Source organism: Alligator mississippiensis, chromosome 1 (assembly GCF_030867095.1).
Source record: "Alligator mississippiensis isolate rAllMis1 chromosome 1, rAllMis1, whole genome shotgun sequence".
Lineage (NCBI taxonomy): Eukaryota > Metazoa > Chordata > Crocodylia > Alligatoridae > Alligator > Alligator mississippiensis.
The window spans coordinates 77,557,739-77,574,932 of NC_081824.1; the positions used below are offsets into that span (position 1 = coordinate 77,557,739).

The window sequence follows — 17,194 nt, forward strand, 5'->3', positions numbered from 1 at the left end:
AAATCTACTCTAGTAAATGTCTCATGTACGGAACCAGCAGAATGGCATTCACGGACTATCTGAGGAATTGTTAGACAGTCTTGCTGCACCACTGAATGACCGAAGTACAAAGCAGTACCTTTCAAAGGGAAGTGGGAAAGACAGTTGCATCTAGGCTGAAAATGGAAATGACCTATAAGAAGGCAGGGGCATTGAATTAAAAAACAGCACTAAACATACATAAAACTCCAGTACTAAAATATCCACATTTTCATGTACATTAACGTCTATATTATTTAAATAAAGGAAAAATGTCAACAGACATTCCAAAAAATATGTCCGCTACTGCTCATGCACTTTCTACAAATGATAACCTGTTGCTAGAGCTCCTTTTACATTTTAAATCACATTTGTGATTTGCAATTGAGTCTGCACTTTTCAAACTGTCTTTCCAGTACTATATGTTAAATCAGAGGTCACGAGACAAACTCACTAGTAGCAACATGGCCTGACTAACAGTAGCAATGGAGTTGAACCCACTTTAAAAATGGTGGAATATGGACAACATGTTTCTTCTCTGTCGCCACTGTACTAGTACTTTTTTATGTGACTGATTAAAAAAAAAAAAGAATAGCATAAACCACCACCAGGGGGAGGGAAAAGAATTCCTTCTGAGCTCTGGCATATTCTTCTTGGTAGATTTTTTACCTAGTTCTTTTTGCAGCTTAAAAGAGCAGAACAGGAATACAATTCATTATTTTTCCATCACAAAAATCAGAAGGCAAATCCCAGAAACAAGAAGCTACACATAAGGAAGTAAGGGAAGCTTTGCCATCCACAGGTGTTTCTCTCATATGCTAAACAAATACTCATTACTGAAAAGCATTTCAAAAGCATGAGGCTCCATGGTAGGCATGTGATGCATCACACAAGATGTCCAAAATCAGGTAATACCTGCAAGCTGTCTAATGCCCTGTCACATAAGGGCAAGGCGCATGGAATTTCAATTGTAAGTATATGTTTTTTATCTTGTTTTCTTTTCCAAATTAATTAATGCATTACATGATGCATATTGCCATTTCTTGCTCCTCCTAACCTAGGGTTTGCTGCATGGACACTTAGCAAATATTTAATCTGAGATCGTACTAAGCATTACCATGCTTTATTCAAAATCAGAACATTTTCTGAGCAGCTTCACGGTAATGCCTACTACGATCTCAGCCCACTCTGGACAGGGCTAGAGCTAGCTGAGCACCCTCAGGCTTCCTGCCCTCCATCCCTTCCTTTGACATGGACCCTGGCACTAAGTGTCACACCTTGCGTATCTGCCCATGAAACCACCATGCCCAAAACCCACGCCCTTCCTGCTGCATGTCCAGCACTGCCCAACCCAGGAGTGCCTGCCCCTGGCACGCAGGGAAGAGCTGAGTCTCTACTGCTAGCAGCGGATGAAGGAAATATGGAAGGCAAAGCCCAGGAGACAGTGTCACTTCTGTCACTGAATCTGTGGTATGAGCCAGGTCTCTGCTGCTGGCAATCTTGAACCAGCTCTAATGTGATGCAGGGGTGGGACTGACAAACAGCTCTTCACCACACCAGTCTTGAAACGGCTCCAGTGTGATACGGGGGCTGGGACCAATAATCAGCTGGATGTTGGTCCCAGACCCTGCACGGCACTGGAGTCCTGAACTCTTATGTTCTCCATGGAACAGTCTGTCGATAGCTGAACACGTGTTACTTAATAATATCTGGAGTTCCTCCTCCCACGAAAAGTTGTAACTTTGCTACAGTATGATTGTACTTAGTATGTGTTTTACTACTTGAATGAGTGGACACACATTTTTTAAGTACAGTTAACACATCCTAAGTGTGACATACGCCCCAGTTGTACGTCATTAGCTTATGAAGATTTGCGTAAATACTAACCAGCATTCCAACTTCCATCTGTGCCATACTCTGCAGCAAACCTTTTTAAATGATTTTTTGGAGCTGCTGGTGTGTGTGCTGTGAATAAACATGACTGCACACATTACATACATAGAACCAGTGAAACGAAATGCAAAGTAAAGCCGTTGTTGCCGTGTCTCTGGGCTAGTGGGAGGGACACTGGTAGTCTCAGGCTAACATGTCATTAATGGGGATGGGGCTTGGCTATATTTAGGGACCTACTTAATTTGTGGTTTTGTGGATTTCACAAGATTGTCTGCAAAATCAACACCAAAAATAACTGGATAAAAATAAAATGTCTTCCTAGTGGGAGCCAGTGGTCCTTGCTGTGTGAAGGGGGAGGTGCCAACTGGGCAGCAGACAAGATGATGGCTGCTCCTTCATCCTTTCTCCCCACGCCGGGGCCTCTCTGCCAATTAGTGCCAAGAAGCAGTACCATACAAAGGGCAGCCAGCAGTCAAGATGGCAGCCACCCGCTCATCCCTCCTCCCCTCCATGGCCACCCACCAATCAGTGCCAAGCGGTGGGCCAGCTGTGAAACAACCATGGAATTAGAACTTTACACCACAATCAACCTTTGCAAATTGGTAAGTCTCCCCGTGATCTAGGGAGACCTCTAGCTGTATTGGTAGCTCAAGGACCTGACAGATCTCTGTCTTGTGATTATTGCACAGACAGCTAAACAAATAAAGGGAAAGGTGAGAACGGATACAAGTCAGATTAGTACTGTCTGGAAAGTCAATGACAGAAACAATTCTGGACAGCTATTGTGATCTGTGAAAACATAAATAACTAATATTATACTGTTAAAAGCCTGATATTCAATATCCCGAAACTTTTCATTGGCGTATCAAATGAAAAAGGATCTTTTGCAGCTATTTGTTGTAGGCTGGTATCTCCCCACTGGGGAAGCATAGTGTCATGCAGATTTTTTTTTTTTTTTTGGTTAAGCCTCATGTTTCCATTCCACATTTGTTACAGATCTAATTCCATGCTCCTGAGGAGAGTACTCCAAGCCCATTCAATTAATTCTTTATAAGATACTATATTCATATGTACACAAATTACAGAGAGGAAAGAGACAAAGTAAGAGAAAACTGTTTATTTCTAGAAAGATAAAAAGGAATAACAATCTCCTCTAGCCAGCAGGGTACTGTAACAGCTGACCTCCTGCATCCTGCCTTTGATTTTCTCCTGAATCCAGTCATCTTCCGTTGGCTAATTCCCAGCATTTCTTTTCTCAGGCCAGCAGGCTGGCATGGACAGTTAGCAGCTGCCAGTATTTCTCATTGGTTAAATGCACTCAGGTTAGAAGCCTGGCTCCATCCCATCTTGGTTGCTGTGAGCTCAGTTTTTGCTGGACTGGAAGTCTGAATCTCTCTCAACATAACATGTCTGTGTGTGAAGGCTAACTATTGCAGGGACCAAGCCCAGGTCAATTAAAAGAAACAGGTGACAGAATCATTTACTGCACAGTGTAAGCTATCACACTTCTATTCTAAACATTATTTGTATAAGAGAAAAAGTCCTTTCTTCCAGAAGGATTTATTAGCCTTAGAAAATGATACCTATTCTATTTAATTACTCAGTATTAGGAGCAGAATTTTTCTGGCATAAAGTCCACTGTAGACAAGGCAGGTTTCATAGTAGCTAGGGGCAGGAGGGACCTGAACAGATCATCTAGCCTGACCCCCTCCTACAGGCAGGAATGAATGCTGGGTTCACAAGACCCCAGACAGGTGATCATCCAACCTCTTTTTTAATTTGCCCAAGGTAGGGGCGAGGACCACTTCCCTGGGAAGTTGGTTCCAGATTCTGGCCACCCTAACTGTAAAATATTGCCTCCTGATCTCTAACCTAAACCTATTCTCCATCAGCTTATTACCATTGTTCCTCGTCACCCCAGGTGGTGCTGGGGAGAAAAGGGCTCTTCCTATTTGCTGATGATCTCCCCTGATGAGTTTGTAGGCAGCCCTATGTCAAACAGATTCAAGCAATAGGCAAAACTATGTCAAACAGACTCAAGTGATGAAAGGGGGATAGAAAAGTTAACTGAAGAACAGAAAATAATTCTTACAGCTCCCGTATTACCTGCAGGTCACCTGGTACAGGGAAGCAAATCTACCATTCCAAGTTTCTATGTTTAATCATTTTAATACAAAAATGCTGAAGAGAAAAAATATTGTGTTAGCCCATCCCAGTCCAGGTCTTATCCAGGCACAATCAGGAACATCATGACAATTGCAAAAGTGATGGTTTAGAAGACTACAGAAGCCTGGTGGCATTTCAAAAGTGCAGATGGATTGCAGCTTTTAGGCAACTTGCCTAATTTCCAAAGATTTTTTTCCAAATATTTTGGTTTAAAAAAGAAGGGAAGCTGGGAGGTGACCTATGAATTCTGATTTTGGTTATTTTAGCTTGGGAATCTTTATTTTCTTGTGACTGAGGATTTTTTTAATGTTTTTAATTGTAACTGAAGCAAGGAAAAGAGAGATATATAATCAATGCTGCTCTTTTGTCCATCTCTCAACTTCTAGATATGGTTTAATGCCTGTGTACTTTTATTGGCAAAGCAAGGCAGGTAAATAATAGTGAATAAGAAATCTATTCTAAGTGGTACTAGCTCTTTCTCAAGTAAAGTACCACTACAGCATGAATGACTCAATCATCTACTCAAGAGCTATTACTCCCAGAGATGAAGCAATGTTAATTGGATAATGGCCTGCTGCCAGCTAATATTGGCATGACCTACAATACCCTTGGCTGACAGCCATATATGTCTCTCACACCTTTTTTTGTAATCTGGATGGGAAGTGGAAACCATTAAAAAAGGCTCCCAAGTGCTATTTAACTTCTTATCATGAATTAAAGGCTTAATTAAGTGCCTTGTTAAAGGACGGAAGACCAGTTTTGGTGATTAAATAAAACAAAACAGGGATACAGATCAAATGAATAACTACCACCTTAATTTGGTTCTTGGAAAATAATAATTTGGTATATATTTAACAAGAAGGGTTAGAAAAAAACATAACTGAAAAATGTTCTGGAAAATCAAATGGAAAATTTTTGGTGCACAGTCCAATTGTGTGAGGGCAAAACTTGCCTAACAAATCAAAGAATAACACCCAGAAGACTGATTCTTTGCAATTCTACTCAGCACAATCTATTCTGTTTTACAGGGATTCTTATACTTTGCTTATCCTGGTAGGATCTAAACACTGATCATCGTATGCCCCTTATTCTAAACACCTGTCTACACCCAAGGTTACAGAGTTCCAACTACAGGCGTATTCTGAAATCACATTAGTCACTGTCATACAAAAGACGTCGCAGAAACTCTTGAGATAATACAAAATTAGCCGGCTCCAATTTAATCAAAGTTGATAAGGAAAAGGTTTAAATGAATAAACCACTCAGATATAAAAGGATCCAATCCAAGGTTTTGCAATGGTTTAAAAAATAATTTAAGTTAAATTAGTGCAATTTCTGGGTAGACAAGCCCTTATTATAATAATTCAGTAATTTCAATATGGTAAAGCTCATTTTACAAATAATTAGTTTGGATTTTTTATTTTAAAACGCAAAAATAATTTAAAATGCATCCCTTTACCGTTAGACAACTGTTACAAAGTTGACAGTGCTCCAGATGCCCTAGCTCCAGCCTCTGGACTGAAAAAAAGTCTACAGCTTACTCTTGGGAAGGAAGATTTGTTGCGTTGGATAGTTAAAAGCTAAGTATTTTTTTTAAACAGCTCAGATCAATATTCACACTAGGTGGCCACGCTTAGTAAGACTTCTCTGTATACCAGAATCAAATTTAAGCCTTAACTGGATAACACTAACTCTTATTTTTCAGAATGCCATAATTTAGCCATTTCAAAATAAACAATTACTAAATTTGATCCTGGTGTGGCTGATTTAGAAATATTTTTTTGGTTATATTACAAGTGAAATCCTTCGGTGAGTTTGCACGCTGTTTTTAAAAAGGATAACTTAAAATGTGTATTTCTAATAACTATATCATGAAGTAAGTGAACTTTTTCTAAAAAACACCTCAGAATTAAGTGTGTATGGAAAACCTCTGGGTCTACAAAGATTCTTAGCCTACAATTTATTTGTTACATGTTGAACTAGAAGAGCTACAAAACTTTCCCAACATGTGTAGGTTTATTTTTGTTGTAGAAAGTAATCAACTCAGGCAGCTAAGTGTGCTGATGACACACAACTAGAAATATTTAAGAACAGAAATCTAATAAAGCATACAGATTAGAGAAACCCACAGAAGTAGAGAAATGCATATTAACTGTGTAGTCACCGAGAAATAACTGTGTAGGGATTATGTAAATCCTTGTGCTCCAACTGACTAATAATGATTGCCATACAATCAGTTAAATAATTTACCCACATATAGCTATTCAAAATAACCAGTGATAGAACAAATCACTCTGTGATCAGTCAGCATGAATTAATTTACATAAGGTAGAAAACTGTGCTATTATGGATCAATAACTCTACAATATCTCTGTGGTCTGACTGGCTGGAAGAGTTCTGCTTCAGTCTTTTTTTTAAAAAAAAAAAAAGGTAAAACTTTGCTGCCATTTAATAAATCTAGGTACATGGAAAAATACCAACACATCCCTTAACCAATGTTTCCTGGTTTTGGAGCACTGAGAACTAGATTCTCTGCTGTTGTAACTCTATTGACTTTATTACAGTTTGGAAGCAGAAAATTTATCCCTAAAATCTCTACGAGTATTCTGAATTTTCCCTCTATATTTTTAGATTTTTTAATATCTTGGATTACCCTAAAAATGATAAAGATGCTATTTATTTTAATGCTGACTTCCTGAAGTAATACTCTGTCACAGGGAGGAACAGAAGGGAGGACCCCAGAAGGCCAGAGGTGAACCCCAGGGTCAGGAACCATCGGAAGAAAATAAAAGAAAAAGGGAAATACTCACCTGCAGGGGGAACCGTGGCGCAGCCAGAGCCTGAGGAGGGACCCGTGTGGCTCATTAGCCACGCCTTTATACAGTTGCGGCCAGCAGATGACGTAAGCCGCAATTGTCGGCCAGCGGAAATAAAGCAGGCCACTGGCAAAGAGGAGAGCGTCACCGGTGAGAGCACCGGCAGGAGAGGGCTTCCCCGAGCTCCGGCGGAGACAAAAAGAGCTGGAAGCAGCTTCTCCCAGCTGGGGAGGATGCTGCGGAGCATGCGGCAGGACAGATGCTGCTGGCGGCAGTGAAGGGGGCAGGGAGCCGGAGATGGCAGGACCCCGGACAAAAGGGCAGATGGGAAAAGGAAGATCTCATCACCAATAGCCACAGCAGGAAAGCAGGAGAGACCAGCGCGTCTCAAAACACCAGACAAGGTGGGACTGTTGAGGGCCCCGGGAGAACTGATGAGGAGCTCCAGGGGGGAGCCGGGAGGCAAGAGCAGGAAGAAGGGCTGCAAAGCACAGCCCTCGGGGGCATTGAACCACCCCAGTGGGTAGCGCGGGGGAAGACATCCGCCGGAGGACCACAGTGGGTCCAGCAAAGCCAAAGGCTGGGCAATGAGGGAGAAGGAAAGGGGAGTAGCCCACAGGCTACCAAGGCCGCATATAGGGCCAAATTTGGACCACGAGGTTCGGAAGGCAGGCATTGGTGATAGGGCCCAGGGAGCTGGGAAAAGGGGCGGCTGGGCTCCTTAGAGTGTTTCAGCGATTTTTGTTTGTATTCTTTTGTTGCCCACTGTTGGAGGGGTTGAGGGACAGGGCATGTAGAGCCAGATTGCTGTTTAATTCTCAAGAGGGTTGGTAGCCTTAGGAAAAGGAAGATGGCCTCGGGGAACGGGTAGGATCTTGAGGACTGGTAAAGCAGAACAATCCTGGCAAACGTAGTCAGGGGCTCAATGGTCAGGGACCTGGCCAGGAGGACATCTGTGACCCGTCTAGGCTAGGTGTAAGGGTGAGCTAGAGGGGAGGTGGAGCCTTGCAGAAGACCGGCAGACAGACATCCCGCCATCAAGAGACTCCCCAGTGGTTGGACCCCCTCCACTGAAGCAAGATTCAAAGTCGTGGTAGGAGAGATTGGGGGGAAGACTACACAGGAGGTAAACATCTACTCAGTGGAACACCAGGGACGGACAAGCGAACACCACCGCACATCTGGGCCAGAGTGGCATGTGACCAGATGTTTGAGGCCAGACAGGCACAAACTTGTATATCATCAGATCATCATGTCTTTATTATCCTTAGTTGTGTCAAAGGAACACAGAACTGGAAGAGACTTCCTGGATCACTAAATTTAGTCTAGAGGTGCACGGATACATCGGTCTGATATCGGTTTGGCACCGATATAAAGAAAATTGGCTGTATTGAAAATTGGCCTGATGTGCTGATAACATGGCCAATAAATGCCTGTATGTGCACATAGCCACAGTGCAGCATGCAGGTGACGAGGAGCACAGCCCGGCAGCTTGGAAAACTGTCCAGCTGGTAAATCTGTTGTGTTGGACAGGGAAGGGGGGATGGAAGGGGCGTGGAGAGGCATATCAAGGCCCCCGCAGTGCAAAAGGGAGTGGGACCAGGCAGGGGCTAGGGCAAGCACTGCCCAGCTGGGGCGGGGTAGGCATGGGAGAGAGCTATGGCTCATCTGGTGGAAATGTTAGGGCTCCCAGCGCTGCGCAAACCCTGGAGTGCCTCTGGATCTGTGACGGGGTGGGATGCCATTATGGGGTGGGGCTGCATCAGGCTCTTCTTGGAGGGGCTGGACCAGGCTGCGCTGGGGCGGGCAGCGGCGGTGCTAGGAGTGGGGGTTGAGAGGGCTACAGTGAATTTTGGGGTGGCTGCTGCCCCCTCCCCCCCAGAGCCGTGCTCCCACCACCACTGCCCACCCCAAGTGCATCTGGTACAGCCTCAACCTCAGCCCCAGCGGCAGCCACCCCTCGCAGATCCGGGGGCACCCCCCCATGCCCTCCCAGGGTGTGTGCAGCAGGAGCCGTCCCCACGTCTGCTGGACAAGCCCTGGCTGGTCAGTGCCTGCCCCAGCCCCGCTTCCTCCCTCACCGCAGGGGCCTTGATCTGTCCCCTATACCCCTTCCCTCCCCCCTCCACTACAACAGACTTACCAGCTGCACAGCTCTCCATGCTGTATAAGAAACTGGATCGGTATCAGCCAATATGCCTCCATAAAAATTGGCTATCGGTATCAGCCCCCAAAATCTTTATTGGCGCACCCCTAGTTTAGTCCCATACTATTACAGGCAACTTCATCATATAATCCCTCTCAAACAGACCAAATCTCCATTTTACAACTATCTAGGTTTTTTACTTCCATTACTCTTCTTGGTAGGCTATTCCAGAATCTGACTGCTCTGAGCAGCATAAACCTTCTAATTTCCACTCTATATTTGTGACCAGTTAATAGCTATTTGTTCTTGAGCCACCACTGTCCTTTGACACAAGTAAGCTTTAGACAGCTCATCTCCCACCTTGGTGTTTACCTTCTTCAATGTATTTATAGAGAGCAATCGTATGCCCTTCTCAGCCTTCATTCTGCTACATAGAACAAGTGAAGCTCTTTTAATCTTCTCTCATGAGATAGGCAGTCCATTCACCTGATCAAGCAAGTAGTCTTCCTCTGCACCTGTTCCAGTTCATCTTTCTTAAAAAGTATAGGAAACCCTCGCTATTCACGGGTTCAGCATTTGCGGTTTCAAATATTCGTGAATGCCGAACCTGCATCTTAAATACACTTAAAGGAGCTCCTCAGGAGCTCTGCGCTTGCCACCACCATGCTCCTGCCACTGCCAGTGCAGCTGCGCCCCCCCGCAGCTGCCGGGAGCACTGCACTCATGAACGCAGACGGCATTCAAGAATGCAATGCCTTATGCACGGATTTCGTCACTCGCGGGGGATATGAAAATGTATCCCCAGCGAATGGCGAGGGTCTCCTGTACTTAGTGTTCAAGATGAGGTCTTACCAGGATTTGCACCACTGTGTTAATACTTCCCCCTCTCTTTTCATCTTCTGCCTCTTTGTGTGTTTTCTGGTCCCTTTTTACTACCCAAATTGCTTTGCAGTAAGAGACGATTCACTACCCTCTTAAGATTTTCTATAGGAAGATTAACTAACTAGCATTGTGTAGAAATAAAGGTGGTTAAGCCATTTTAGTCTGAAGTCAGGGAGAAGACAGGTAGGTATCATTCATCAGATGACAGCATCTGATGAAACAGGCTGTTGCCTGTGAAAGCTCATGCCCTGCCTTTCTGAATCAGCTAGTCTTTAAGTGCCACCCTGCCCTAACTTCTGCAACTGTATGGAAACATAATGCATACATACTATATGACCTACTCAAAGCGTTGTGCATACAGGCAGGGCTACAATGTATTCATAACCTGAAATCACACTGCATCCATTAATGCCATGGTATGATTTCAAAGCTATAGTATTAATACTAATAAGAGCCTAAGTACAGCCAACCCATGGGGTAAAAAGCATTGTTAGTTATGTCATAATTTAAAACCATTCTTCCAGGTCCAATAGGTATAAAGTAACCTCTACTGAATTGAGGCGTGTCTCATTCCATATAACACCTGCTTATCAAAGGATTGGCTGGCTTCGGAACTACTTGTCCAACAAGTAAACCAGAATGACATGCTTGCACAATGGAACAAGAGGATACACTTGAACTAGGTGAATTATCTTGTGGCATAATTCCACCATGACGCAGTAGGAGATCAAAGAAACAGTGTAGAACTCTAATGTGCATGTAAAGGGCCATGATGTAAACTTCTTGTGCCAAAAGCACAAGAATCCTGTGACAGTCAGGACAGCTTAGACTGATGTCTACTAGGAAACCACAAAAATTAGAAACCAGCTAGTACATATTTGTGGACAACAAACAAACAATCAACAAAAAGGGGTTGACCTTTGAGTTATGGCTGTAAGGTTAACTCTGCCCCTTTGTATTTGAGCCATTCTGCATGAGAACAAAAAAAACCTATAACTTTGTGTTCCAAAAGAATGTTCAGCTTAGTCCTTCTAGCATAAATCACTTGGCTCAAAGCAGTTAAACGTCAGATGAGTGGTGAGCGGAAGAGAAAGGAAGCCAGGCTGAATGAGTGATACAGGCAAAGGAAAAAAGAAGAACCAGGATATTAGTTGCTGAAACAGGGTGGGTGGCAAGCAGGCTCAAAATAACATGATGGTTTAAGTGATTTTTAAATAATAACCCAATTTCTGAGAGCCAAATGATCCTTTTAAAATTTCCTGTCTAGAAAACCAGAAGAATATCAGGGTGCTGAATGTACTATAACTCCATAATGTACTGAATGGAGCTATAGTAATTAAGTGACCTCTGTTTGGGTATTACCCTTTCAGCAGTGGTGAGAAAGGCAAGCTCAAACAATTTTAAAGCTTTACTATAGTAACTGTTAGAATTGCTGGCTGATTTTTTTCCAGCAGAGAAGGTTCTGTGAATATGTTCATTCTTTTTCTCTCGAGGGGCATCCAGCAACTCTTAACCAACCGAAACAGAAAAATCATAGCAACAGTCATGATAGAGTCAGAACCTAGAATCTGTGCTACATTTGGATTTGTCTATTGAGGCTTAGTTGGCTAGTCAGTAGCAGATCATGAACCTTTTTTAATCATGTGTAAGAGGGGATTGTTTTGATGACAGAGGAATGATGACATACTGTACCTCTTCTGGCAGGCTGACAACCAGGTCATTTTCTGTTTGCCCCACCAACGCCTGCAAGAAATATTCACTGCAAGCAGCCAGCACAGCTCGGTGGGCTCGGAACTCTTTCCCCTCCACAATCAAAGTCACATCACAGAGAATATCCTGCTTCCGCTGGTCATTGAGGCACAGGAGGATATTGGTACAATGGACTGTTGACTCATACACATACATGGGGGATTCAGTCTTCTCATCCACAGACATTCCGTTCACACCCTAAAATAGAAATGACAACAATAAGTAGAGATATTGCTGAAGGGTTATTACTGTTATCACAGATTTAGCTGAGAGAGGGAGATTACATCATGATTTCTGTGTCCTGCAAGAGCTAGGCAGCTAACTGCAGAACTGCTGATCAGCACATTAATTCTTAGTCAGAACAAAGAGCTGGGGAAAGATATCTGGAAAGACATTTACATTACAAGCCTTTTTTCTATCCCACTTAGCAGCCTTTGTTTCCCCACCATATAAAATCAAACTAGACTTTTGACTAGGGCACAACATGTCAAAAACTAAAAGGAAACCAATATATTCTTAAAACTTCCTATTTTGTAGTTAAAAAAAAAAATCACAACAAAGTGATACTTTATGCTTTGGAGAATTATAGCAACAAAAAAAAGGGACCATCTGGTTTTCTGTTGGAGAGACGAAGTTGTGATCTTTTGTCCCTTTAGTTTTGTGTTAGGTAAAAAACCCCGATATTTAAGTTAAGACTTATGTTCAGTTGCTTCTAGATCTTACACTGAGTTTCTAGATCTTATACTGAAAGCCCCTGCTTACAGGGAAAGGTGGTGTTGGCAGGTTTTCTTGATAAACGGTACCAACCTACTGTGATTCTCTCACTTCCTATTGTCTTAATGAGTCATTTTCAAAGCTCAGGGAGTGTTTTGAGGCTCTAGGATTAATGTCATAGAATCACAGAATCACAGAAAATTAGGGTTAGAAGAGACCTCAGGAGGTCATCTAGTTTAACTCCCTGCTCAAAGCAGGACCATCACCAACTAGATCATCCCAACCACAGCGTGATCTAGCCAGGTCTTAAAAACTTCCAAGGATGGAGATTCCACCACCTTTCTGGGTAACCTGTTCCAGTGTTTTATTACCCTCCTAGTAAGAAAATTCTTCCTAATATCTAACCTAAACTTCCCTTGCTACTCAGGTGTGGCAAAAGCAATGCAAATTAATTGGAGGCATAAAACTTCTATGGAAGAAGAGAGAGTGTTTTCCATTTCTTATCTTGCCAAATTAAGAATTGGATGGTCCCTCTCTTTTTCACTTGTATATGTGATAGAGCACTGGGGGTTTGCAGAAACATAGGGCCATTCTGCTTAAAACAGGATTATCCCTGACTAAACCATCCTAGTCAAGTGCCTACCTAACCTGCTCTTGAAAATTTTCAAATATATTGATTCTACAACTTCCCAAGGTAGCCTGTATCAATGCTCAACCACATCTGTAGTCAACAAGCTCCTCCTAATCTCCAAACTAAAATTTCCCCCGCTGCAGCTTGAGGTCGTTGCTCCTAATCCTATCCCCTACAGCTACAGAGCCAAAAGCCCATCTCTACCTTCTCTAAATTGCCCTTCAGGAATCTGAAGACTGTTAATCAAATTTCCTCTCAGTCTTTTCTCTTCTCTAGACCAAATAACCCTAGATTTGTCAGCCTTTCCTCATAAACCATGTTTCCCATACCCCTAGTCATTTTGGTTGCACTGCACTGGTCTCTTTTCAAACTGCTCACATCCTTCTTGAAGTGTGGGGCCCAAAATTGGACACAATACTCCAGGTGAGGCCTCACCAGTGCTGATTAGAGCAAAAGAATCACTTGCCTTGATTTGTAAATGACACTCCTGTTAATATAACCCAGTAAGCTGTTGGCCTTTTTTTGGAACAATACCATACTGTTAGCTCATAGTCAGCCTATAACCTCCACTGTAACTCCTAGTTCTTCTCTGCAGCACTGCAGCCTAGACAGTCAGTTGCCAATCTCTATTTATGCATGCAATTATTCCACTCTAGGTGCAGAACTTTGCACTTGTCCTGCAATGGGTACCAAACAAGTGCAATGGTTTGTCTCTGTCTATGTGTCCATGGAAATGGGAGTGAAACAAGTTTCCTTTTACTGACCATGGACTATGCAAAATATTTCTAACATACGTAACATTCACTGTGACCGAGTAACACAGAATTCCTTGTCTGCTGTTCCTTGTACAAAATGGATTGTCCCTTTGACAACAGTAATTCTTCCTCAGTTACCTTCAGCCCTATTACTCCAGAAACCCCATTTGTGTCTAAGTAATTAATCTTTCCTTATTCACTTTTAGTCCTATTGTTTGCTTTGTGTTCACATCCCAATCTCTAAAAGAACATATATGGGAGTGCTTTCAATGCTACCTGTGAATGCTTTGTACCACTTAAAACTGAACGTTTTTTGACATCTTAAAAGCTAGAAGAAATGAAATACCTTTATTTGCACACAACCGATGCAATAATTTATTTTAATTCTCTCTCATTTTTAGACTATGTAACTTGATTCTTATTTACCTAAGTGAAAATTTATAAAAGATCAGCATGCACACACAAAATAGCTGAGGGGCTATTGAAGATGTCGATCAACAGGTAAAATAAATTATGGATTAAGAAAAAAGGTATTAACTGGCCAGACATGCATATACCAAACACTGATCAGAAAAATCCGATCTCATTACTGTAAAAAAACCTAAAAAGCACAAATTTTAATGCTAAATATGTAAATTAGAAACTATGACTAGAATGCTACAGTATTGAAAAAAGATCTATAATAGCTCCTACTAGAAAAGGAATGCATACATGGTATTATGCTGGCCTGTTATACAAATACAAGACATATTCTTCACTTATCTACAAATATCTGGAGTAAGTCTACAAAATATCTGGAGTAAGAAAAGACAGTGTCATTTGTTATGGCTACAAAAGCATAAAAGCAGGCCACTATAACATGTTAGCACTTTTCAGAGATTTGCTGCAGAAAGGATATGTACTCCAGATATTTTAGATTTTTTTTATTGCAGACTACAATGGAACCCTGTCAGAAAAGATCCAGAAATCTGTACAGGTAATGTTTATAAGCCAATCTGTTTTGGTATGGCACAGCTTGCTTATATTGCAAACATCTGAACTACAACAGGAAGCTAATATAAGATTCCTCTTCTGTTAAAGAAACTCCTACAAAGGATCAGACCTTGGTTTTCATTTTGTGAGTCTTTATTTAATGCTACTCCAATTGATCCAGATTGAAATCAAAATAATATTTTCCTAACTATCATCATCATGCAAAAGACCCTATATGTGTTAAAAAAAATCTAGCAAGAAAGGGTGCAGAATAGACCCGTTTGTTATGTGTAAATACATTCTGACTTTTCCTGTCAAAGACTACTCCTTATTCCTTCTAATTTTAGGATATTTATAGAGCCTAGAGACCTTGATAGATCTTCCTTTGGCAACAGCAACCCACATTGCTGACCCTGGTATCAAGGAACTACTAGAGGAATTTTCAAATAAGAACCATTAATTCACTAACTATTTCAATACAGCTGATATTTTCAACATTAGGGTGCTGCCTGAAGTTATGTTCCTAAATCCACATTTAGGCATCTGAACAAGTGATTTGATGTTCAGAAATCCTGAGTCCCCATCATTTCCCACTGGCTTTATTTTGTCTAACATCTCAAGGTGAACACACAGATCTACCTGGCTGTGCATGGACAGGAGGTAGCTGGCATCTTGTGGGTTTTTTTGTAGCAATACTTTGTTCTGAGTTCACTTTCCTAAAAAAAAATTGCTCAAAAATTCTCATAAACAGCAAAATTCATGATCAGATTGGGTTCAATCAACGTATTACATTACCATAATGCTAAAGGAGAAAATGATACTCAGCTCATCCAACTTGCAGCTTTCTGAATAACCTAAACTTAGATGCTAATGATAATGCATAATAATGTTCTAAGTGGTCACTCTTGTGTGTTGTGAAATGTAAGACCTTACAAGAAAAAAAAAATCTAGTGGGAAAATCTGCAAGCTGCAAATGACAATTAAGGAGGAAATGCATTTTTTTCTGGGAAGTCTCATGCTTGTAATGTCTGAGATGACTCTGAAAAAGAACAAGAAACTTAAAATCTGACAGCTAATGAAAAGACAATCAATTATAATATCAGTATTTTTTAAACTTGCTTTTGCTGAAGTTGCAATCCTTTTATTACAGTAAAAGGGAAATAATAAAATACTTCTGTGAATCAAACACTGCGTTCTTTGGTTACTAATTAGTAATTTCCTACTTTAACTATTACTCTTATCAACAGTTTTTTTTTAAATTAATTATAAACCCAGTGGAATGTTGAGGGCACCACTCTGTGTTTCCCCTCTGGTTACTGAGCCCACCTTTATCTGCTAGGAAATTTGATTCATCCAATACTGAAACTGCCCACAGCTGTGTTCTGGAGAATAAGTTTAGCCTCCCCCTCTGCCTTTGCATTACATAAACTGCTTACAATCTCCAAAGCGCGGTAAAAATTGTGTTTGGGGCTCTAAGACTACTCACAGCACAGACTACTGGAAAATACCACTTTGTGATGCTCTCTTCTGCATACCGTGTCACGGTCCTTTGAAGATGTGCCAGCTAGTTGCATGGACTGCAATCTTGTACAGCCATGACTTCCCTCCAGCCAGGCATTCTGCCATGCAAGACACACTGTGACCACTGAACTCTGCAAGTGAGACCCAAAATATGCCAGGGCTGAAAACCATGCCCCAGAACCAACTTCAGTGGGAATGTTAGCTTTTAGCATTTCAGACACAACTCACTTTTCTTTACACTTCCATGGTTTAGAACAGATGTAATGGCACACAGGGCATTTCTGACCATTTAGGGCCCAACCCTGCAGGGTGGTGGCCACGTGAAATGCCTCAGTGATGCCACTTACCTAACAGAAGTGTAAGCTGGGAGCAGTAGTGATCTGAAGAACAGTTCCATGAGGGATAGAAAAAGCACGTACAGTGGAAAAGAGCAGAGGTCAGATTAGTGGGGTTTGGATGAAGGAATAAAGCCACCAGGGCTCTAGCTTTTATCAGGGGATGGATGGAGCAGGTGTTAGGTTGAGGACTGAGGTGCTTTAGGAGATGTGGGTGGAGGTTGGATCATCTTAGTTCAAACTCTAGGAGTTACTACAACAGACAAAAATACAATACAACTTTGCTGTGTTCAGCACTAAGGGTGGAAATCTTTGCACTGAAATTTGCATGTCATTCAAACCGAGGAGGGAATGATTTAACTAGGCATTCTTTATCTCTGCAGAACATACCACATATGTTTCAGCATATAGTTCAATATATTGCCAGAAACAATTTGCTATGTACAAGAAGTTCCCAGAAACTGACATGAATTATTCTGAGAGAAAAGCACCAATGAACCCCACAAAAAAAACAAAAAACCTGCCAGCAAAGGACAAGAGGACAGAGTGAAGTAACACAGAATTCTGATTACACAGGACTTTCACAGAGACTAGTG

At 41.8% G+C, this 17,194-nt stretch overlaps 1 protein-coding gene across 9 annotated transcripts in view; it reads right to left on the reverse strand.

The window, feature by feature from the left end:
- The window catches only part of BACH2 (BTB domain and CNC homolog 2), a 274,189-nt gene that overhangs the window by 63,575 nt on the left and 193,420 nt on the right, over positions 1–17,194 (reverse strand). For all 9 annotated transcript variants that reach the window (XM_059732064.1, XM_019496904.2, XM_059732063.1 and 6 more), the window contains one exon: positions 11,614–11,868. In XM_059732064.1, the coding sequence (XP_059588047.1) occupies positions 11,614–11,856 (243 nt within the window). In that variant the 5' untranslated portion in view covers positions 11,857–11,868. The remainder of the gene's footprint in view (positions 1–11,613; positions 11,869–17,194) is intronic.